This window comes from Bos mutus, chromosome 5, assembly GCF_027580195.1.
Source record: "Bos mutus isolate GX-2022 chromosome 5, NWIPB_WYAK_1.1, whole genome shotgun sequence".
Taxonomy (NCBI): domain Eukaryota; kingdom Metazoa; phylum Chordata; class Mammalia; order Artiodactyla; family Bovidae; genus Bos; species Bos mutus.
In genome coordinates this window covers 4,577,995-4,603,100 of record NC_091621.1, presented here as the reverse complement: position 1 = coordinate 4,603,100, position 25,106 = coordinate 4,577,995, and the positions used below count along the sequence as shown (strand labels likewise).

Sequence of the window (25,106 nt, the reverse complement as noted above, 5' to 3'; positions counted from 1 at the left end):
TAACAAGTGTTGATGGGGATGCGGAGCAATTGGAAGCCTCACACTCTACTGATGGAGATGCAGCCGCTTTGGAAAACAGCCTGGCAGTTCATCAGATGGTTGAACATATAGTTACTGTATGATCCTGCAATTCTACTCCTAGGCATTTACTCAAGAGGAACAAAAACATATGTCCATGCAAAACCTTGTACACAGATGTTCATAGCAGCATTATTTATAATAGCCAAAAATAGAAACAACTCGAATACCAACTGATGGATGGCTAAATGAAATATGATATATCCATACAATGCAATGTTTTTGGCAGTAGAAAGTGCCAATACAATGTGGATGAATCTTGAAGCATTATGCTCAGTGAAAGAATAGAGGGTTGAAAAATGAGTCAAGTTTTTTCCATCTTAGTTCTGTATTATTGGCAGAAGGGAGCATGCTGGCATATAAGGTTGGGAATTGTCAAGGCCAGATTTCTTACCCGTTTTTACAGTCCATGAGCTGCTGAAGAGTCTGGAAAGCATGTCTGTGAGAAATAGTGGAAGAGCCTCTTCAGCCTGGGAGAGAGGACGTAAAAGAGATACGGTAACTAAATGGACTGTGGTGGAGAAGACATTTTCTCCAGAAAAGACATTAAGCCCATAGCCGGGGAACTGCGGAGTGTTAGACTACAGATCATTATAAGAGTGAATTTTCCCCCCGACAATCTGGACTATTTCAAAATGGGATAGCTGCTTAGTAAGCCAGTGAGATCCCTCAAAAGAGGTGTAATTGAAGCAGAGGCCCTGTGATGCTTTCTGTTGGGTGTATTTTAAAAGTGTTGAACTAATTGTGTTTGAACATTAATGTAAAAAGTTGAACACGTTACAGTCCTTTTCAATCTTAAGACTTTGGAGTCTGTGTTTAGCATTTCAGGGTTCTTCATAGCAGCACACAGCACTGTCTGTGTAGCTGTACTGACTTTTGAGATGAAAGGCAGTCACTGGAGCTGATCTGTTCATAGATCCCTAGGATTCACCTTGCTTTCAATTTTAAATGCATTTATTTTTGGTTTCCTTAATAGAGATTCTTATTTTTCCCCCTCATTCTTCTAAAAGTGATATGAAAAACCAGATACGGGGAAATCATAAAATCGCTTACATAGGAGCAAGAAAAAAAGAAAAGAGGCATTGTTTGAGGGTTGGAGAGATGATGCTTGATTGCTATATTTTTTTCTTGGATTTTTTTTTTTTCTTGCCTCGGGAGTCATTAGGTATATATCTTGAATTCTAAACATCAGGTTGTTTTTCAGGGAGGAAAGTTTGAGGGTGTTCTAGTAAGATGGAGGAGAAATGGAATGAGGACATGAAAATAGAAAAGTTTTGCTAAGTAAAATTTATGGACTTTTTGTGGTCACTTTGGTTTTGGGAAAAATTTATAGATCAGGTAATCTCGTGTAATCTGCTATTTTGTTGCTAACCTGCTTTTATTTTTTATTCATTTAGGTGAAAGGTCTTGTGAAACAGCATATAGATTCCTTTAACTATTTCATTAATGTAGAGGTAAGCATCGGATCTTGGGAAAGGATATGATTACGAATGAACTGGAAGCTAGAGTCTTTCCTCATGTTACTCTTTCCATTGCAGATAAAGAAAATAATGAAAGCCAATGAAAAGGTTACTAGTGATGCTGACCCCATGTGGTACTTAAAGTAAGGAACCGACTACTCTTAGTTTGCTATTTTGATCATGTTTAACATTTTTGTGTGTTTATCTGACTTTTTTTTTAATGGTGATTGTAGTTGCTATCAAAATTCTTTTAATTCTCCTTTTTTGTTTTGAATAGGAAGATAATTATCAAATGTTCAATTTTTAATTGGTAAGCTAATGATAACAAGTAGTTATGAGTGAAAAGTTACTGAAACTTAGGTTTAAGCCTTTCTTAAAAACAATTTTAGACTTAAAGAATTACAAAAATAAGACAGAGTTCCCATGTTACCCTTCACCCAATTTATGCTGATGTTAACATCTTATGTAGTCATAGCACAATTAGCCACACTGGGAATTCAGCACTGATACTATACTGTGAACTAATCTTAGGTTTCCCACAAATGTCCTTTATCTGGTCCAGGATTCAATCCAGGACCTGCATTAGGTCCAGGTGGCATAGGTCTCCTTTGTCTTCTCCAACCTGTGGCAGTTCCTCAAGTTCTCTTAGTCTTGGTCTTTCACGTGACCTTGACATGTTTTTGACCTTGACACTTTTGAAGGATTCTGGTCAGTTGTGTTGTGAAAGGTCCTCAATTTGGGTGTGTGTGTGTTTTGCTCATGGCTACATTGGTTTATGCCTTTTTGGCCTCAGAAGTGATGCTTTGTGTTGCTCTCACTGCACCATATCAGGTGGTATAGGTGTCAGTCTGTTTTATTCTTGGTGATTTTAACTTTGTTCATTTGGTTAAGGTGGATCTTCCAGGTTTCTCCACAGTAAAGTTACTGTCTTTCCTTTAGTAATCAGTCGCGGTCTTACAGGGTGATCCTTTGAGACTGCAAGTGTCTTATTTGTCATACCATGTTACCCACTACTTTAGCATGCATTGGTGATTTTTACCTTTAAAAGTAATTACTTTGTTAAAAAATAAAATTAAATTAAAAAAAAAAGTAATTACTTTGGTGTTTATCTAGTGGCCAGTATATTTTTCTGTCATTCCTTTTACATTAATGTAAGATTTCTACTGTGAGAAGAGCTTTTTTCTTCCCCTCAGTTTCTTTCTATTCACTTCAGTTTAGTTCAGTTCAGTCGCTGTCATGTCTGACTCTTTGCAACCCCATGGACTGCAGCACGCCAGGCCTCCCTGTCCATCACCAGCTCCCGGAGTTTACTCAAACTGTTGTCCATTGAGTCAGTGAGGCCATCTAACCATCTCATCCTCTACTGTCCCCTTCTCCTCCCGCCTTCAATCTTTCCTAGCATCAGGGTCTTTTCAAATGAGTCAGTTCTTCACATCAGGTGGCCAAAGTATTGGAGTTTCAGCTTCAGCATCAGTCCTTCTAGTGTATAGTCAGGACCTGATTTCCTTTAGAATGGACTGGTTGAACCTCCTTGCACTCCAAGGGACTCTCAAGAGTCTTCTCCAACACCACATGACTACTGGAGAAACCATAGCTTTGACTAGACAGGCCTTTGTTGGCAAAGTAATGTCTCTGCTTTTTAATAAGCTGTCTAGGTTGGTTATAACTTTTCTTCCAAGGAGCAAGCGTCTTTTAATTTTATGGCTGTAGTCCCCATCTGCAGTGATTTTGAAGCCCAAAAAGATAAAATCTGTCACTGGTTCCATTGCTCTCCCATCTATTTGTCATTAAGTGATGGGACCAGACCTTTTAGAACTAACACCCAAAAAAGTTGTCCTTTACATTATAGGGGACTGGAATGCAAAAGTAGGAAGTCAAGAAACACCTGGAGTAACAGGCAAATTTGGCCTTGGAGTATGGAATGAAGCAGGGCAAAGGCTAATAGAGTTTTGCCAAGAGAACGCACTGGTCATAGCAAACACTGTCTTCCAACAACACAAGAGAAGACTCTACACATGGACATCACCAGATGGTCAACACCAAAATCAGATTGATTATATTCTTTGCAGCCAAAGTTGGAGAAGCTCTATACAGTCAGCAAAAACAAGACCGGGAGCTGACTGTGGCTCAGATCATGAACTCCTTATTGTCAAATTCAGACTTAAATTGAAGAAAGTAGGGAAAACCACTAGACCATTCAGGTATGACCCTTATGATTATACAGTGGAAGTGAGAAATGGATTTAAGGGACTAGACCTGATAGATAGAGTGCCTGATGAACTATGGACGGAAGTTTATGACATTGTACAGGAGACAGGGATCAAGACCATCCCCATGGAAAAGAAATGCAAAAAAGCAAAATGGCTGTCTGGGAGGCCTTACAAATAGCTGTGAAAAGAAGAGAAGCGAAAAGCAAAGGAGAAAAGGAAAGATATAAGCATCTGAATGCAGAGTTCCAAAGAATAGCGAGGAGAGGTAAGAAAGCCTTCCTCAGCGATTAATGCAAAGAAATAAAGGAAAACAACAGAATGGGAAAGACTAGAGAACTCTTCATGAAAATTAGAGGTACTAAGGGAACACTTCAGGCAAAGATGGGCTTGATAAAGGACAGAAATGGTATGGACCTAACAGAAGCAGAAGATATTAAGAAGAGATGGCAAGAATACACAGAACTGTACAGAAAGGATCTTCATGACCCAGATAATCACGATGCTGTGCAGGATCACTCACCTAGAGCCAGATATCCTGGAATGTGAAGTCAAGTGGGCCTTAGAAAGCATCACTAGGAACAAAGCTAGTGGAGGTGATGGAATTCCAGTTGAGCTATTTCAAATCCTAAAAGATGATGCTGTGAAAGTGCTGCACTCAATATGCCAGCACATTTGGAAAACTCAGCAGTGGCAACAGGACTGGAAAAGGTCAGCTTTCATTCCAATCCCAAAGAAAGGCAATGCCAAAGAATGCTCAAACTACTGCACAATTGCACTCATCTCACACGCTAGTAAAGTTATGCTCAAAATTCTCCAAGCCAGGCTTCAGCAATACATGAACCGTGAACCTCCAGATGTTCAAGCTGGTTTTAGAAAAGGCTGAGGAACCAGAGATCAAATTGCCAACATCTGCTGGATCATGGAAAAAGCAAGAGAGTTCCAGCAAAACGTCTACATCTGCTTTATTGACTATGCCAAAGCCTTTGACAGTGTGGATCATAATAAACTAGAAAATTCTGAAAGAGATGGGAATACCAGACCACCTGACCTGCCTCTGGAGAAACCTGTATGCAGGTCAGGAAGCAAGAGTTAGAACTGGACATGGAACAACAGACTGGTTCCAAAAAGGAAAAGGAGTACATCAAGGCTGTATATTGTCACCCTGTTTATTTAACTTCTATGCAGAGTACATCATGAGAAACGCTCGGCTGGAAGAAGCATAGCTGGAATCAAGATTTCCGGGAGAAATAATAACCTCAGATATGCAGATGACACCACCCTTAGGGCAGAAAGTGAAGAGGAACTGAAGAGCCTCTTGACGAAACTGAAAGAGGAGAGTGAAAAAGTTGGCTTAAAGCTCAACATTCAGAAAACGAAGATCATGGCATCTGGTCCCATCACTTCATGGGAAATAGATGGGGAAAGAGTGGAAACAGTGTCAGACTTTATTTTTTTGGGCTCCAAAATTACTGCGGATGGTGATTGCAGCCATGAAATTAAAAGACGCTTACTCCTTGGAAGCAAAGTTATGACCAACCTAGATAGCATATTAAAAAGCAAAGACATTACTTTGCCAACAAAGGTCCGTGTAGTCAAGACTGGTTTTTCCAGTGGTCATATATGGATGTGAGAGTTGGACTGTGAAGAAGGCTGAGCGCCGAAGAATTGATGGTTTTGAGCTGTGGTGTTGGAGAAGACTCTTGAGAGTCCCTTGGACTGCAAGGAGATCCAACCAGTCCATTCTGAAGGAGATCAGCCCTGGGATTTCTTTGGAAGGAATGATGCTAAAGCTGAAACTCCAATACTTTGGCCACCTCATGCGAAGAGCTGACTCATTGGAAGAGACCCTGATGCTGGGAGGGATTGGGGTAGGAGGAGAAGGGAACGACAGAGGATGAGATGGCTGGATGGCATCACCGACTCAATGGACATGAGTTTGAGTGAACTCCGGGAGTTGGTGATGGACAGGGAGGCCTGGCGTGCTGTGATTCATGGGGTTGCAGAGTTGGACACGACCGAGCGACTGAACTGAACTGAATTGATGGGACCAGCTGCCATGATTTTAGTTTTCTGAATGTTGTTTTAAGCCAGCTTTTTCACTCTCCTCTTTGACTTTCATCAAGAGGCTCTTTAGTTCTTCTTCACTTTCTGCCATAAGTGTGGTGTTATCTGCATATCTGAGGTTATTGATATTTCTCCTGGAAATCTTGATTACAGGTTGTGCTTCATTCAGCCCAGCGTTTCTCATGATGTATTCTGCATAGAAGTTAAATAAACAGGGTGACAATATACAGCCTTGATGTACTCCTTTTCCTTTTTGGAACCAGTCTGTTGTTCCATGTCCAGTTCTAACTCTTGCTTCCTGACCTGCATACAGGTTTCTCCAGAGGCAGGTCAGGTGGTCTGGTATTCCCATCTCTTTCAGAATTTTCTAGTTTATTATGATCCACATAGTCAAAGGCTTTGGCATAATCAATAAAGCAGACGTAGACATTTTGCTGGAACTCTCTTGCTTTTTCCATGATCCAGCGGATGTTGGCAATTTGATCTCTGGTTCCTCTGCCTTTTCTCAGAGGGATGTTCTCAGCTTGAACATCTGGAAATTCACAGTTCATGTATTGCTGAAGCCTGGCTTGGAGAATTTTGAGCATTACTTTACTAGCGTGTGAGATGAGTGCAATTGTGCAGTAGTTTGAGCATTCTTTGGCATTGCCTTTCTTTGGGATTGGAATGAAAGCTAACCTTTTCCAGTCCTGTTGCCACTGCTGAGTTTTCCAAATGTGCTGGCATATTGAGTGCAGCACTTTCACAGCATCATCTTTTAGGATTTGAAATAGCTCAACTGGAATTCCATCACCTCCACTAGCTTTGTTCACAATGATACTTCCTAAGGTTCTCTTGACTTAGCATTCCTGGATGTTTGACTCTAGGTGAGTGATCACAGCATCGTGATTATCTGGGTCATGAAGATCCTTTTTGTACAGTTCTTCTGTATATTCTTGCCATCTCTTCTTAATATCTTCTGCTTCTGTTAGGTCCATACCATTTCTGTCCTTTATCGAGCCCATCTTTGCCTGAAGTGTTCCCTTGGTATCTCTAATTTTGTTGAGGAGATCTCTAGTCTTTCCTATTCTATTATAATTTTATTTATATCAATATGAACTCATAGATAGTTATTTTATTATTTGCATCATAATCCAGTACTGTCATTATTTTATTTCTCAAATAATCCCAGATTTGACCATAGGAAGCTTCCATCGAGTTGACCTTTTAACATGCGCCTGTTTTGAGCACTCCTTTACTTTCTGTTACCATGAGATGTGGTTCATGTAGTATTTCCTTGTTCCAGCCTGGAATCAGTCATTTCTCCAAGCATCCTTAGTCTCCTCTTCTGGAGAGTAGTGTTTTAGACACCAAGATTTGGGTACTGAAGTCTCAGTATACAGAGCTATACTTATTGTTTATTCAGTCCTAGGATATACAGAAAGTAGTTTCAGAATCATGACTCTGTGAGAATAAAATTTCCTAATATTTGTATGTTGTCTTTCTTATAAGAATGGTAGCAAACTGTAGATACTCTTGCATTTGCTTTTTTCCTTAAGTATCATTTTAGGAAGCGATAATTTCAGTATTTTTGTAGAGATTTACCTTTTTTTTGTAAAAAAAAAAAGTCAGCTTGATGGTATTTCCTCTCCTTTGTAAACCATGTGTTCTATGACTTCAGGATCTCCAATTGTAATTTTTTAGTTTGCCATCCTCTGCAAGATAAACATTTGTCAAAAGTGTAATCTCATATTTGGAAGGAAAATAGCTTGATTGTTTATATGTTCTTTGAAGAAGTATAATTGATTCTGGAATAACTTGCCTTTCAGATATCTTAATATCTATGTCGGGCTCCCTGATGTTGAAGAAAGCTTCAACGTAACTAGACCAGTGTCCCCTCATGAGGTAATTACCAACCATAATTTAATTGGATTTGTTTGGCTTAATCGGAAGAGTCAGTGCCCTTAAAATATATTCTTAAAAAATGATTTAAAGATAGGGGAAAAATATATTCTCCGAAAAGGGAGAAGACAAAGAGTTCAAAGTAGTTCAAGAAGGCTGAGGCTGCAGCTGTCATGATAATTCCTCCTGACATTGAAGAAAACTCATGGGTGTTACTGCAGTTAGAGAAAGAGGACGCAAAGATTTCTTGGAGGGATTTTGACTCTTGGAGAGATGGAGAGCGTGGGAGAGCCAGGTGGGTGGGCAGTCGTGGGGCCCACAGTAAGACTTGGGGTGCAGGTACTGCAGGCTCTGCCATACAACTCTATTCCTATTGATAGCAGAGAGCATCCGAGGGGGACAGAAGGGTCCCTGAGGTCGTTTTGGGGTCCTGTCCAGTTTCATTCCCATTTGAAGGGATTGTTAATACCAAGAATATCTGCCTATCATGGGTATTACCTTAGATTTATTAAAAAAGAAAACAAGATAATATTTATATAGTACTCTGTACCAGCACCATTCTAAAATACATATTCATACTTTTAGGAATTAAAGTTACTCACATGACTGAGATACAGAAAGTTTATTTAAAACTTAATTGGTAGAGCCAGGATTTGAACACAGTCCAGAGTCCACACTAACCATCATGCCAGCCTACTTTCTGTCAGGCCTGAAGAAGGCTTGATCTAATTAAATAAATGGTGTAAGCAATGCTTACTGGTCAATAATAGGGCTTCACTGGTAGCTCAGATGGTAGAGAATCTGCCTACAATGTGGGAGACCTGGGTTTCCATCTCTGGGTTGGGAAGATCCCCTGGAGAAGGAAATGGCAACCCACTCCAGTGTTCTTGCATGGAGAATTTCATGGATAGAGGAACCTGGTGGGCTACAGTCCCTGGGGTCGTGAAGTATTGGACACAACTGAAGTGACTATTTTAAAACCCTAGGTACAATTAGGCTAGAAAAAAGTTTATATCTGTCTTTGGTTTAGTAAAAGCCCAAGAGAGGATTCAGCATCATGAATTATATGACTGGTGTTCAGAGGAATTCTCTTTTTGAGACCACAAGCCATCTGATGACCTTCAATATAATAGAGAAGTCTTCGGAAGATGCTGGTGTGTTTCCTGTGTCCGATCACGGCCCAGGCGAGGGCATCACTTAGTGAGTCATGGCCATGTAAAAGTAAAGCTTGCACCATCAATTCCAAAATTTCTGCAAGTGACTCAGAAGCTGTTAGAATGACGTGTTGAGTGATTTGTGCTCTGACATGCCACTTGCAAAGGAATTTTGTGATACAGTTTAGTTTATTTGAAGAAGACAAGGAGATACAGTTTAATTTTTTTAGTTTGTGTTTGTACACACTTCAGTTATGTGTGTGTGTTCAGTCTCTGAACTGGTTGTTAACTGTTTTGAGTAGGCCAGCCACATTGATGACTTTCCAAGGTCCCAGTTTGCAAAGAAGGATCTAACGGCTTCAGAGATGTGGAAGGAGACTGGTGATAACATCAGGTCAGGGAGTAGAGACTCAGTCCAGGATTTATTGTCCCATTTCTGGGCTGGCAGGGGCAGGGTTGCTGTGGCAATGTCTAGATCCGTGGGTGGCATTGTCCCCTCATGGAGAAGGTAAGGTCATAACTCCCAGTTCCCTTAAGGCAGCATGGGGGCAGCTGGGTACCGTGGAGGGGTCAGAGTCCAGCATGGACCTTATTCTGCTTGAGATTGGCTCTTCGAGGCTGTTGGGACCCATTCTTTCCCCAGAGGAGGAGCAGTGATTGTGTGATTCTCTTCCAGTGCCGATTGCGGGACATGACGTACTCCGCTCCCATCACAGTGGATATCGAGTACACCCGAGGCAGCCAGAGGATCATCCGTAATGCCTTACCCATTGGCAGGTGAGGCCTGACGCGGCCTGCATCGCGGCCCTGTGAGGTGACCCCCGAGCAGTGCTGACACACGCCTTGCCCCGTTCTCTCATCTGAAATGTGGGGGAATGGAGCCTCCTTCACCGGGTTGCTTTATGGGTCTGATGAGTCAGTGTATGTAAAACACGTGGAGCAGTGTTCATCACGTTGTTGTGTTTCAATTGTGAAGTTAAGGAAACTGCTTCCATTTCCTCCTATAACTGCAGGCTGTTAGGGAAGCACGAGGTAAGATAGCATTTCCTTCAACTCTCCTGGGCCAGTCTTCTTGGTGGATTTTTGCATATTTTGAGTTTTCTTGGAAGAATGAATGTTCATAGCAGTATATAGGGGAGAAGTTATTTGCCCAGGACAAGTTTGGAAATGATAGCACCAGCTGGCATTTTTGCTGTCTGCTTTTCCTAATTAGGGAAATGTATTGACTCTCCTGTAGAAATGGGCCAGATCCACAATATTGTGTGTTTACTAATGATGTTGGACTTTAAACATGACACAAATAATTGTCACTCAAGTGTTGCCCCTTGCCTCAAAAGAACTTAATAAACATGCATTTGTTTATTATTAAGCCAAGAGCTCAATAAACATCCATTTGTTCATCAAATATGCACCAGCTACATGTTACTGTCATGTGCTGTGCTGGTACCTCTATCAGGTAAATAGAAGATACTTAAGACGTTGCTCACTTGGCTACATTCTCCTCATTCTTCACTTAGAAAAAGAAATAGGGATATTAAAAAAAATATTAATCTTTGTTTTAGCACAACTGTTTATCAGTGTTAAAAGAGAAGAAGTTCTCTCTTATAAATGGACCATACTTGTGTCCAGTTAAATCTTAGTTCTTTTTTCCAATTGCCTGGTTAGTTCTGAGAGTCTCTGGTTCCTTACACTTTGATTCATAGTGCTATTTCTACGTGACTAAGGCAAGTCACTTTGTTTTCCACGAATGAAGACTTGCTGCCATTTGTTGACTGTCACTCAGGCTTGTCTGCAAAGTTGGAGGGAACCATGGATTTGGGTTTTTGGTATCTGTACCAGAAAAACAGTGTACCTGAGGACATAACTTCGTTTCGCTCAGCTCTCTCCCACAATACCATCCCTCTGCCTTTCCTCACATGTCTGACAGGAATGCAGACCCCTCAATGGTGTGTGCACTGGCCAGCTTGTGTTCTGTTCAGCCTTTTTTCCAGTGACCATTTGAATATGATATTTTCTTTTTGTTTTATTTTAAACAGAATGCCCATAATGCTACGTAGTTCAAACTGTGTTCTTACAGGAAAAACACCAGCAGAATTTGCTAAACTAAATGAATGTCCTTTAGATCCAGGTAGGTGTGATTTCTTAGATTTCCCCTCCACTTCTTTTTTTGTTGTTGTTGTTTTTGCTTTTGTTTTACTCTTGCTGTTGATTTAGCATTTTTTTCTCAGAAACAAGATCAGCTTTTCTTCTTTTAGTGAATTAGGATAAAATTTTGTATGCAAAACATACAGCAGTTTGGTTCCAACTTTATTCTGTTGGTCTGTATTTTTAAAGGTATGTTGTTTCCTCTTTTATTTCAGGCTCAAAACTTTAATACTTCAGTTCAGTTCAGTTCAGTCGCTCAGTCGTGTCCGACTCTTTGTGATCCCATGAACCGCAGCATGCCAGGCCTCCCTGTCCATCACCAACTCCTGGAGTTCACCCAAACTCATGTCAATTGAGTCCGTGATGTCATCTAACCATCTCATCCTCTGTCGTCCCCTTCTCCTCCTGTTCTCAATCTTTCCCAACATCAGGATCTTTTCAAATGAGCCAGCTCTTTGCATCAGGTGGCCAAAATATTGGAGTTTCAGCTTCAACATCAGTCCTTCCAATGAACACCCAGGATGTTCTGGTTTATTGCTATGGTTTATCAGGCTGTCTCTTTGCTCGATCGTGTTTTTTGGTATGCTTAAAAATTCAAGAATAATCTCACTAAGTTTTTTGTCTGTCTCATCTGAAAAGACACAAGTAGCTCACTTCCGGCTGTTTTGAATGCCATATCTGGGCAAAAAATGAGTCTGTTTAAATTTTTTTAAGTTATATTTTCATACTTATTTCTAGGCAGTTTTTTTTTAAGCTTCGTGCTTAGCAGTTTACAGAATGTTCTTTTAATTCCTTAATTCATGTTTCACTTTGATTTAGTTCATGGTTAATCTAGTTCCTTTATAGTTGCATATATTGCATCCCTGATAGCTCAGTTGGTAAAGAATCTGCCTGCAATGCAGGAGACCCTGGTTCAATTCCTGGGTTGGGAAGATTCACTGGGGAGGGGGTAGGCCACCCACTCCAGTATTCTTGGGCTTCCCATGTGGCTCAGCTGGTAAAGAATCTGCCTGCAATGCAGGAGACCTGGGTTCGATCTCTGGGTTGGGAAGATCCTCTGGAGAAGGGAAAGACTACCCACTCCAATATTCTGGCCTGGAGAATTCCATGGACTGTATAGACCATGGGGTCACAAAAAGTCGGACACGACTGAGCGACTTATGTAGAATCTGAGAAGGTTTTGGAAAGAGGATAACACAGAATGTGGCTTTACTAGAGCAGTAATAAGATGTTCCATAAGTCAAATATATTGCCTTGTTTTTGCTTATATTCTGAAGGTAAAACAGTCTCACTTTATCCCATTCTGAATTGTGTGCAGAAAAGCTTAACAATGTTTTATGAGTTTTGTCAAGTATAGAATATATTTTGGAAACCTGATCTTAATCTGCCATTGTCAATGATTTGTTAGAAAACTTGAGCGAATTTTAATTTATATTGAAGATTGTCAGTTATTTCTATGCTTATAAAATCTGAAGACTAATTTATTTGGCTTTTTTTTTCATTCACTTCTCATATGTCAAGTCCTGATGATCCATAGACCAATAAGATGCATTCCTTGTCCTCCAGAAATTTATCTTGTGGCTCATTTGTTTAAATCATGTGCTAAGACTGTTAACAATTTGTATAACAATATTGACAAACCCCTTTAAATTAAGGAAATGGCAGCCTACTCCAGTATTCTTGTCTGGAGAATTCCATGGACAGAGGAGCCTGACAGGCTACAGTCCATGGGGTCGCAAAGAGTCAGACACGACTGGACTACTATCTCTCAGCACCATAAGGTCATGGTGTTGAGTTGGCTGATAAGTTCATTTGGATTTTCCTGTAAGATGTTATAGAAAAATACAAATTAACCTTTTGGCCAACCCAATAGAAAGACTAGGAGCTCGCTGCCATTGCTCAGTCATGCTGTTGGAAGAATGGCTGGTGATGCTTTTCTTGTTTCCCTCTGGCAGGGGGCTACTTCATCGTTAAAGGAGTAGAAAAAGTTATTCTTATCCAAGAGCAACTGTCTAAGAACAGGATCATTGTGGAGGCCGACAGAAAAGGGACTGTGGGTGCTTCAGTTACCAGGTATGGATGGCAGAGTTGGTGTTCTTACGAAATATTGATCATCCCATTGGTGTCAGATGGCGATCACTGAATACAGAAGTAGCCCCTTATTTCTCTTCTATAACAGGGAGTGTGATATTTAAACTAAACTATTTAGCATTCAGTTGATTGTGTACATCTGTGTCAGAGAGTACTGATTTAAAATTTTTGGTGATGAAAAGTGTGAGACATTGTTCAAAAGGCCATTAGTTATTTTATCCAAGTTCAACTTGGCTCCAGTCCATAGGGTCGCAAAGAGTTGGACACTGAGTGACTTATACACATTAAAGGAACATTAAAGCATTAAAGGAACTTTTAAAAAAAGTTAACAAACAGTTCTGGGAATAAAAAATACGTGGCATGGTTAAGATGTCAGTATGGAATAGACTTTCTCTTCTGATGACTTATAATGAACTGCTCAGCTTAGAGTTTCTGAATTTTTCTTTCTGGTGAAGAGGCAGCTAACAGTAGTGCGCATTTGTTGAGCAGTTAGTAGGAGCCAGAGCGTGTATTAGGTGCGTTATATATATTTGTCACCTCTGCCCTCCAACATAAGTGCTGTTATTTTTAGGTGAGTAACAGGCCTTGCTCGCAGCGTGACATTGACCAGTAGAGGAAGCCAGCATTTGGATCAAGATGTAATAATTCTGCAACCCACATCTTCCTGTTGTATGCAGCTTTTGAAGCCAGGGCAATCAGGATTTGAATCCCACAGTTGTTTACTAGCCATGAGGCACTTGGGGGCGAAGTTACAATATTTAACTTCTCTAAGCCTTGGTTTCTTTCATACATGATTTAGGGACAACACTGCAAAATAAGTGTTAGTATGTAGGAGATTAGAGCTAATGTTCATAGAGTGAATAACAGTGCACAGTATGTAATAGGTGATCAGTGTGTGTTATTATTGTGGTGGATGAAAGCTGGGAAATATTTTTAGATCCATCAGGAAAGTTTCAGCTAACTGAGCTATGAATAGGAGATTCCTTAGTTTCTTTTGGCTTCACTGTATACCAAAACTGTAGGATGTTTTATTGGATTCTTATTTTAAAAATTCATGGTGTTCATTCATTTCCTTGTGGTTTTCCCATTGTGGGGTAGGCTCATTTTAAAGTTTTTCTTTTCAAACATATAAAATTGATCAGAAATATATCCCATATTAGAACAAAGCAGTTCAGGTAGAATCAAAGTGAAGGAGGTTAAAATGAATTGGTGATTGTTGCTTATTCACCCACAGAACTTCTGTCATAATCTCACAGCTAAAGAAACAATTCTAGTGTTCTAAAGTGTTTGTGGAAGTGGCAGAAGAGGCTGGAGAGGACTTGTGTGTCTTTAAAAGGTACCTGTTTAGAAGGACCTTACTGATCGTTGCTGATCACTGGAATCTTACTGATTGGTAGTTATTGCTTTTGCATGTTACTAGTTTGAAACTAGGTGGGATGTAGTTTAACCAACTGTGTTTTCTTACAGCTCTACTCATGAGAAAAAAAGCAGAACCAATATGGCTGTGAAACAAGGACGGTTTTATTTGAGACATAATACTTTGTCAGAAGATATACCCATTGTCATCATATTTAAGGTGAGTCTGCAAGTATCGTTTGAAAATTATAAAGAATTATTTTATACTTTTATATATAGGTTAGAAAAATTGAGCCTGCAAATATCTTCTGAAAATTATAAATTTTTTATGGTTTATTTTCATATATAGGTAGAAAATTGAGCACAAGGAGTTCTAGGAATGTAAAGATTTGTGACATAGAGAAATTGTCAGGCGTGTAATATAAATTGAAAGCTAGTGAGGCTGGGGTTCAGGTATTTTTAAAAGTAGTGATCTATTCTTTAAAATGGAAACACCATAAGGAATTCCAAAGATACAAAAGGGTGAATAGTGATGAGTAGGCTTCTCCCCCACCTGGACCTAAAAACGTGGTTGTCCTGCCCAGCAACACTGGTTTCTGGTGCGTCCCTCTAGAGCTAGTCTGTGCGTGTACAGCACCTGAGTATGTTGTAGGTTTCTTTTATGTTTTGTTTTTCACTTACATTGGAGAAGGAAATGGCAACCCACTCCAGTACTCTTGCCTGGAAAATCCCATGGACAGAGGAGCCTGGTAGGCTACAGTTCCACGGGGTTACAAAGAGTTGGACACGAGTGAGCGATTTCACTTTCTTTCACTTGCACTTACATAAACTGCACCCTATTTTGCACTTAGCTTGTTTTCTTTTTTGTAACTTACATCTTGAAGATAGAGTTTTATTAGTTCATATACAGTTACTGTTTTTTTTTTTAATGGTTCCATTTATAGGTGTACCGTAATTTATTTAACTATTGTCTCATCAGTGGACACACAGCTCTTGCTATTTCAAAGCTGCTGTAATATTTTATACAGGGCAAGGATATCTGCAGGCTAAGTTTCTAGAAGTGTAATTTTCTAGGTCACAGAGGATGATCTGAGTCTTTTGTTCTTTTTTATGGACTTTGGGATCCCTGTGAATTTTTTCATAGATAATGAATCTTTAAGCTAAATCTGATTTTTAAAATCTTCTTTGTGAATTGTTGACTTAGAACCCAAAAGACATTTTCCTGTAGAAATAATGTTTAAGTGGTATTTACTGTTCAGTCACTCAATTGTGTCCAACTCTGCAACCCTATGGATGCAGCACGGCAGGCTTCCCTGTCCGGCACCATCTCCTGGAGCTTGCTCAAACTCATGTCCGCTGTGAATTTTTAAATTTACTTCTTATTGCCTTTCTTTGAAGTTTATGTTATTTGTAATTATAATTTTTGTAAAAGACAAAGTAATTCTGTCTTTACTTGAAGGGAATCCCACATTGCCCAACGCAGTATCTTGTGTACAGAGTGAGGTTTAGTGGATAAATTTTACCTATGTGAAATTACATCTCCAGCAGAGGGCAGTATGTTACCATGCACGAGAAGGACTTTTATGGGCAATTTCAGAGCTTTATAAAGATGTGTAGGACTGCTTTCCCTAGACCAGAAATTATAAATTAATTATAATGCAGATACTGTTATGTCACTCATATGGAAAATGGGTCATTAGACACATGCATGCATTAAAACCAGAACACTTCTAAATACTAGGCGACTTCACTTTCACTTTTCACTTGCATGTATTGGAGAAGGAAATGGCAACCCACTCCAGTGTTCTTGCCTGGAGGATCCCAGGAATGGCGGACCCTGGTGGGCTGCTGTCTGTGGGGTCGCACAGAGTCGGACACGACTGAAGCGACTTAGCAGCAGCAGGTGACAAAAGTTTGATAAGACAGTTTTTTCTGTCAAATTTAATATTATGTTGTAAATGTATACATATTCATAGCTGACTTAAATCCTTTCTAGAATGGGGCTGTAACTTAATAATGTGCATTTTTATGCAGCCAGTAGTTGAGATTTCCAGCTTCTCCGTTTCTGATTGTAAAATAGTCCTTACATTGAATTGAGAAAGTCACTAAAAAGTGTAACAACGTTGGATAAAGTTTTTTAAGACCTTTTTTCCTTTGCTTTTGAAATATACACATTGATTTTATTTTACTTTTTTCAGTTAGCAATGAATTTTGAGTAACTTTCCTCATCTATAAATAAAATCCACATCATTATTTTTACTAGGTATTCTATGGAATTCATGTATATAATATCTATTTAAGCAAATTCCTATAGTGGGACATGTAGGTGTCTTTTTTCCCTAAATTTTCACTCTTATGCACAGTGCTGGGCATCTTTATATATACATGTTTGTGTGTATTGCTGATTATTTTGTAAGACTTAATTCCTGGGAGTGGGATTATATATTTTTTAAAACACTTACACGTTGTTTAATTTTCCCCCTAAATGTATTCATTACATTTTAATCAGCTGTGTATACTAACTAAAATAAATATTTGAAAATTTTTAGGTCAAATGAATACATTGGTCACACATAGTCACTTTTTTTGGGTCTCTCACTATAGAGTTGCTTTAATGAACTTGCTTATTAACCACAGTTAAGACCTTCCCATTTGGGAGGCAGCATAGAATGAATATTGGATGTCTTACCATCAGGCAGATCCAGGTTGATTTCCAGTCTCTTCACTTACTAGTCTGTGTGGCCTTGGATAGATTTCCCAGTCTTCCTGAGTCTTGGATAACTCATCTAAAGTGAGCATTTTACCTAAGTAGGGGGGCGGGGGAAGTTTCTTTGAAGAGCAAATGAGATAATATATTTTTTGCAAAGTAGACTGCATAGAAAGACAATGCTATTTCTTTTTAGTGAGTCTTCTTTACACATTTAACGTCAGAAGCCCGGGAAAATAAAGTAGGCTACCAGAGAAATCACATCATTTCTCTTTTTGTGTTGTGTGGCCCTAACACAGACCTTGACAGTCATTAGGACTTGATGGTTGTTGATTGTAGCCAACAATTGGCTAAAAGTGACAGAAGCAGCAGGGTTTCCAGACTCCATGCTGAGTCTGAATATGACGGATAAAGCTTTTAAGACCTAGATCAGCCTTATTTATGGACTTGAATTACAACAAAGGTTCTCCTGCCCATGAATCTTCCCCACTTTTATTTTTTGTACCCCTCAGTATTCAGCAATTGTGCTGTGACGGCATCTGCAGCCTGAAGATTTTTATGGAAAAAGAGGACAGATATCAAGGGGGCTGGGCATTGCATAATTTTGAAATTTTTGGTCTTTAAAGAGAAAAAAATTAGAGTTCAAGTGAGTGAATGCAGTTCTTTTGTTATCTGCATGGACTGCTTCTGGTAATGATAGGTTGACTTCTGTCTAAAGAAAAATCTCTGGCTTCTGAATGTTAGATATTTTAAGAACTTAACCCTTTTCCCTTCTTCACATAATATGTTGCAACGTATCACCATTAGCTTGTGTATCATTCTCTTTTGCTTATTAGTATTCTTCTTTCTGTCTCTAAAAATCACACTTTTAGTCACACTGAGTGGATATCCAAGGAGAAGACTTCCTGCCACTTTTTAAAGAGCACGTCCCCTTATTTTTGTTCTTTTTGCTGATTGCCAGACTGGGTGACCTTCCGTGGGAATGTATTATCTCTGCTATTTTTTCATGCGGTTATTAAATAGCCTTCACTTTTGACTTATTCGTTAGGTGAAATGATTTCAGATATCTGGAGTACGGAGTTCCATATAAAGCTGGTTTTCAGATGTCTAAATTATGTCTGTAGAGCAAAATGGTTGGGCATTTTGCTGTCGTTTCCATAGCAGTATGTCATTTATTTGTAGCTGTGACTTCTGAAGGCTAAATAGTCATAAAGTCACTTCCGTCTTTGGAGCTGGAGCGTTATTGATGACGACCTGACTGAGTTATCACCCCGTGTTTCAGTGATCTGATATAGGAAGAGTTTAGGGCTTTTAGAGCTAAGCTTTGGCACAGATCATTCTTCTGCATATAGGGTGTCATTTACTGTGTGACGTATCTCTGGCATATCTTTGTTTCATAGCGGAAAAATATTTGGAAGGCCTAAGCAGTCTGTTTAGATTCATGTTAGGCCGCTCGAGAGTTTTGTGCAATTAAAGACTTGCTCCTTAGATCAGCATCAGGGCAACTTGAAGTGGCAGCTTCAAGGGAAGACTCTTTCGTTATTATTAAACACCAAAAGAGACAATCAAGAACACTGTCTTTTTTTGCTTGGAGATTACTGAGCTAAAAAGTATTAAGGTGACATACGGACCTTCATGTGGTTTAGGTGTTGTCTTGCCGAACGAAAGGGGGCTGACCCAGAATGCATCTGCCGTTTCAGCTCTAGGATTCTGTTTGTTTCAGCGAGGTCTTTTCCTGCTGTATTGTTTTGCCTCCTTGGTTTGGCACCTGTTCTACACAGATCTTATCTCCTTTAGTGGTTTTTTTTGTTTGTTTGTTTTCTTTAGTGTTGGGGCTTTCCCTGAGAAGTGAGACTCCTTAGTTACAAAGTTTTATGTTCGAGATTTTAGAGAAAGATGACTGCAAACTATTGCCTTAGTGTTGTTTTTGTAAAAATATGTTAGTTCCATTGAAACCCATTATTTTGAGAGATTGACAGGTAAAAATTAACTTACATTCTAACTGGCTTTTCACAGAGAAGAACTGTCGTCTGTTATTTCTGAGTGGCTCCTTGGCAGACCACAAGGGATAGATGGTACTAGATAGATGCCATCACCATCAGAGTAAATGCAGCTCTGTGTTTGGTTAAAGGATAATCTAGGGTTGTTCTTTTTTTTAAATTAGAGCTGATAATTTTTTAGGATTGCTCTTCTTTAATCCATGAAAGACTAAACGTTTGTGTGTTTTTCTTTTTTTGACTGTGCTAGGTCTTCATGGAGGCACACAGGCTTCTCTAGTTCATGGAGCCTTAGTAGCTCCACTGCATGTGGGATCTTAGTTCCCTGACCAGGGACCAAACCCTTGTCCCCTGCATTGAAAGGTGGATTCTTAACCACTGGACCACTAGGGAAGTCCCAGGAAGACTGTGTTTTAATGAATTTGTGTCGTGTTTAGAGTTGCTGTCTAGTGTCCATTTGAATAAATGCATTGTATCAGAGATAAAAAAGACATGAAAACTGACGTGAAAATTAACATATAAAAAAAAGATTTGTATCCTGAAAACTTCTTCATTTTGTTCATGAAACAAAAAAATTTTTCAAAACAAGTTGTATGCTTAAAATATTAAGTTTAGTGGATTTAACTCCCAAAGTTGGTTTATTAGTTATCTGTGCTGAGTAACAAATCACAACAGAGTCTCTGTTGGTCAGGGGTTTGGGCCCTGCTAGACTGAGTAGTCCTGGCTCAGGGTCTTTCATGAGTCGAAGCCGTGAAAACCTTTCATTCATGTCAGCTAAGGCCTCAGTCATCTGAAGAATGGATTGGAGCTGGAGGTGGCTGACCCTCAGGGTAAGAGACCTGGTTCCTCACTGTTGGCCCTTCCTTCCATGGGAGCTGGAGTATCTCCATGACATGGCCACTGGTCCCCAGAGGAGCCAGCAAGACTCCAGAGTCATACCGTGGTTCCTACCTTTTATCTATAGAAGTGAGTCATTAAGTTTAGCCCACACCTAAGCAGAGGTGCATCTTGATGAGAGTGAAAGAGGAGAGTAAAAAAGCTGGCTTAAAACTCAGCATTCAAAAAACTAAGATCATGGCATCCAGTCCCATCACTTCATGGCAAATAGATGGGGAAGAAGTGGAAACAGTGACAGATTTTCTTTTCTTGGGCTCCATAATCACTGTGGATGGTGACTGCAGCCACAAAATTAAGACATTTGCTCCTTGGAAGAAAAACTATGACAAACCTAGACAGCATATTAAAAAGCAGAGACATTACTTTGCTGACAAAGGTCTGTATGGTCCAAGCTATGATTTTTCCAGTAGTCGTGTATGGATGTGAGAGTTGGACCATAAAGAAGGCTGAGCACCAAAGAATTGATGCTTTCAAATTGTGGTGCTGGAGAAGACACTTGAGAGTCTGTTGAACTGCAAGGAGATCAAACCAGTCAATCCTAAAGGAAATCAGTCCTGAATATTCATTGGAAGGACTGATGCTGAAGCTGAAGCTTCAATACTTCGGCCACCTGATGCAAAGAGCTGACTCATTGGAAAAGACTCTGATGCTGGGAAAGATTGAAGGTGGGAGGAGAAGGGGACGACAGAGGATGAGATGGTTGGATGGCATCACGACTGAGTTTGAGCAAACTCTGGTAGATAGTGAAGGACAGGGAAGCTTGGTGTGTTGCAGTCCATGGGGTCGCAAAGAGTCGGCTGAACTACAGCTGAGCTACTGAACAACAGCAACTGTCCTAGCAAGCTTCGAAACTTTCAGTAAGCTTACATATGATCCTAAGATATCCAAATTGAATTTGTATGATACAGACTATTAAAATTCAAATGTAGAGTGGTGGAATGTGGAGCTGGAAGGGACCTGGTTTGCCCTGTCATGACAGAAATGAAGAAACGCAGGTGGAGGAGGTGATGTGCACTAGTGGTTGTCAGGCGTGTTGACATTCTCTGTCAACTTTGAAGAGGTGCCCCTTCCATTGTGCCCAGCGTGATGCTGTCCGTGTTCTGCATCAGACTCAGAATTTGATTTTCCCTGTCTCGTGTGTGGAGAAGAGCTAAGAACTAGATCGTCAAAGTTTAATAGACGAGTACCCCTGGTTCTCTTTTCTCTGCGTAGGTAAAGGAAGAATTTGAATACAAATGTAACTTTTCCCCTAACTTCTTAGAAGTGGAGTACTTTTCTGCCAGGATAGGTTTAGTGAGATTATGCTCTATTTCTTGATGTGGCAGAATGCCAGGCAAATGTGTGAAGGAGTGAGCCTTAGGATGACCATATGGAATCTACAAAGACTTGCGTTGCTGGCTGCCACCTTGAAACACTTAAAGATAAATGGGTTTTTTAAACCTAAGGGTGTTCTTGGTTTTATAAAAATCTCATTAAAAACCTACATAAAGTAGAGCTTGATATCTCTAGAATAGTGAGGTAAAACATCCTCTAGGAAAAATTCTTTGAGCCTAAAGGTGCATGATTTGACAGTTCTCAGAAAATTTTGTCTTGTGGCAAAACTTTTTGAGGGTTCTGTTTATTTTCAGCCAGGCATATTTTCTGATTTGCTGCTCTTTGCCTTTTGTTTTGTTCTGTTTTCTCTTTTTTCAGTTTGCCTTTGTAATTGTGACCAGGGTCTCCACTCTACCGTCGTACTTCCTTGGATACTTATAAATTGTAGAAGATAGTACACATGCAGAAAGTGCTTGAGAATGTTTGTTTTTCCTCTTCCTCATCAAAATTTCTGTTTCAGGTTCTTCTGCAGCTTGGGCTGTGACTGCCAATGCCAGATGGCACCGTTTCTGAGAAAAGAGCTAGCTTTTGCTTAGAAGTAATACTCACAAACAATGCCAAATTAGCATAAGCAAATGTCAGTGAGTTAACACAAAGCCCACACTCTTTCTATCTTTTCTTCCCTTCCTAGGCCATGGGTGTTGAGAGTGACCAGGAAATTGTGCAGATGATCGGAACAGAGGAGCACGTGATGGCTGCGTTTGGGCCCAGTCTGGAAGAGTGCCAGAAAGCTCAGATTTTCACACAGATGCAGGTGTGTCTTTTCACGTTGTCCTTCACTATGAAAGGGAATTAATTGAAGATTTAATGCTGCTCGTCGCTAAAGCATCAGATGCAGTGACTTTTGGGGGTAGAGATTTGGGGTGGATGTTGGGGAGATGGGAGTAGTGGTCAAGGAACTTCTTTGGCTCATTATTTGAGGGATTGGAGGAGTCTGCCTAGACAAATTATCGGCTTTGGTGTCCAGTTTAGAAGCAGAGGGACCAAGAAGCTTTTGTTCTAATGTAATAAATAGCAAGTATTTTTTTTTTTGTATTTGCCTGGTGACACAATTTTTTAAACTACAGCACCTCTAGTGTAGAAAGCTTTTTTTTTTTAATGTCTTTCTCTTTAATATTCTTTTTTATTCCCTGCCTCAAGTTGCTTTCAGCATCCAGTTGTATGTGGTCTCTATCTCTTTTGCTGAATTTTCAATGTTTCCAGCAAGAAAGACCCAGGCTCAGAACACGTTTGCCACTGCAGAGCCTTCATTGACCTGTCTTAGGCACTTCCAGCTGGAACCTGTGGATTTTAGGACCAAAGATGAAGACAGGGAACTGTATATGTGCTTTATTGTTGTTTAGTCACTAAGTCCTGTCCGACTCTACAACACCATGAACTGTAGCCTCCAGGCTCCTCTGTCAGTGGGATTTCCCAGGCAAGAATCCTAGAGTGGGTTGCCATTTCCTTCTCCAGGGGATCTTCCTGAACCAGGGATCGAACCAACATCTCCTTCTTGGCAGGTGAATTCTTTACAAATGAGCCACTTTGGAAGCCCCTTTATATATCCTAAACATAATCAAAATAATTAGACTTCCCTTCCCATGTGACAGGTAGCCCTCATGGCCATACTCAGGATTTTTAGTTACATGTTTGTAAGGTGCTTTGCTAAGCATAAATCAGTAGTGACCTTCCTCATGGCCATGCTGGTAGGTAGGATTTCCCTACTATAGAGAAGCACAATGGGCATTTCTTATTTATCCACGTGTACATTGTCTATTCTGTTAGGTTGCTTACATAAGGTATAAATTCCATGCTGCTTTTTTCTTGTCACCCAGGATGTTTATAGAGATAGCATTTTCCTTATATCTGTTAGTATGTGTTCTGAAAAATGAAATGAGTCTTGATATTTTCATAGACTGAACCAAACATTTAGGAAGATTGATTGTCATATGTAAATACATATAAATTCCAAAGCAGAAAATAGTAAGGATTATTCTTACCACTGCCTTCTTCTTTTTCTGTAGTTAATTAACCAGTCAACTCTAGTTATCAGGCAGGCAGCATCAGGAGAAGTTGTTTCGATTTCAGTTCAGTTCAGTCACTCAGTCGTATCTGACTCTTTGTGACCCCATGGACTACAGCACACCAGGCCTCCCTGTCCCATCACCAATTTCTGGAGTTTATTCAAACTCGTGTCCATTGAGTCAGTGATGCCATCCAGTCATCTCATCCTCTGTCATCCCCTTCTCCCACCTTCAATCTTTCCCAGCATCAGGGTCTTCTCAGATGAGTCAGTTCCTCACATCAGATGGCCAAAGTATTGGAGTTTCAGCTTCAGCATCAGTCCTTCCAATGAATATTCAGGACCGATTTCCTTTAGGATGGACTGGTTGGATCTCCTTGCTGTCCGATGGATTCTCAAGAGTCTTCTCCAACACCACAGTTCAAAAGCATCAGTTCTTTGGCGCTCAGCTTTCTTTATAGTCCAACTTTCACATCCGTACGTGACTATTGGAAAAACCATAGCTTTGACTAGATGTACCTTGGTTGGCAATGTCTCTGCTTTTTAATAAGCTATCTAGGTTTGTCATAATTTTTCTTCCAAGGAGCAAGTGTCTTTTAATTTCATGGCTGCAGTCACCATCTGCAGTGATTTTGGAGCCCCCCAAAATAAAGTCTGTCACTGTTTCCCCATCTATTTGCCATGAAGTGATGGGACCAGATGCCATAATCTTAGTTTTCTGAATGTTGAATTTTAAGCCAACTTTTTCACTTTCCTCTTTGACTTTCATCAAGAAGCTCTTTAGTTCTTTTTCACTTTCTGCCATAAGGGTGTTATCATCTGCATATCTGAGGTTATTGATATTTCTCCTGGCAATCTTGATTCCAGCTTGTGCTTCTTCCAGCCCAGTGTTTCTCATGATGTACTCTGCATATAAGTTAAATAAGCAGGGTGACAGTATACAGCCTTGATGTACTCTTTTCCCTATTTGGAACCAGTCTGTTGTTCCATGTTCAGTTCTAACTGTTGCTTCTTGACCTGCATAGATTTCTTAGGAAGCAAGTCAGGTGGTCAAGTATTCCCATCTCTTTCAGAATTTTCCACAGTTTATTGTGATGCACACAGTGAAAGGCTTTGGCATAGTCAATAAAGCAGAAATAGATGGTTTTCTGGAACTCTCTTGCTTTTTCGATGATCCAGTGAATGTTGGCAATTTGATCTCTGGTTCCTCTGCCTTTTATAAATCCAGCTTGAACATCTAGAAGTTCACGGTTCACGTACTGTTGAAGCCTGGCTTGGAGAACTTGGAGCATTACTTTGCTAGCATGTGAGATGAGTGCAGTTGTGCAGTAGTTTGAGCATTCTTTGGCATTGCCTTTCTTTGGGATTGAAATGAAAACTGACCTTTTCCAGTCCTGGAGCCACTGCTGAGTTTTCCAAATTTGCTGGCATATTGAGTGCAGCACTTTCACAGTATCATCTTTTAGGATTTGAAGTAGCTCAACTGTAATTCCATCACCTCCACTAGCTTTGTTCCTAGTAATGCTTCCTAAGGTCCACTTGACTTCACATTCCACGATGTCTGGCTCTAGGTGAGTGAGCACACCATGGTGATTTTTCACTGGGTCACGAAGATCTTTTTTGTATAGTTCTTCTGTGTATTCTTGCCACCTCTTCTTGTATCTTCTGTTTCTGTTAGGTCCATACC

At 40.0% G+C, this 25,106-nt stretch overlaps 1 protein-coding gene across 2 annotated transcripts in view; it reads left to right on the top strand.

Annotated features, from left to right (window-relative positions):
* POLR3B (RNA polymerase III subunit B) overlaps window positions 1-25,106 on the top strand; it is a 123,782-nt gene that overhangs the window by 4,554 nt on the left and 94,122 nt on the right. Inside the window, exons 3-11 of one of the 2 annotated variants that reach the window (XM_070370221.1) lie at window positions 485-576; window positions 1,476-1,532; window positions 1,617-1,681; window positions 7,621-7,696; window positions 9,524-9,624; window positions 10,884-10,975; window positions 12,948-13,065; window positions 14,551-14,659; window positions 22,046-22,168. In XM_070370221.1, coding sequence (XP_070226322.1) covers window positions 485-576; window positions 1,476-1,532; window positions 1,617-1,681; window positions 7,621-7,696; window positions 9,524-9,624; window positions 10,884-10,975; window positions 12,948-13,065; window positions 14,551-14,659; window positions 22,046-22,168 — 833 coding nt within the window. The remainder of the gene's footprint in view (window positions 1-484; window positions 577-1,475; window positions 1,533-1,616; window positions 1,682-7,620; window positions 7,697-9,523; window positions 9,625-10,883; window positions 10,976-12,947; window positions 13,066-14,550; window positions 14,660-22,045; window positions 22,169-25,106) is intronic. The other variant, XM_005893684.3, reaches the window with a different exon arrangement.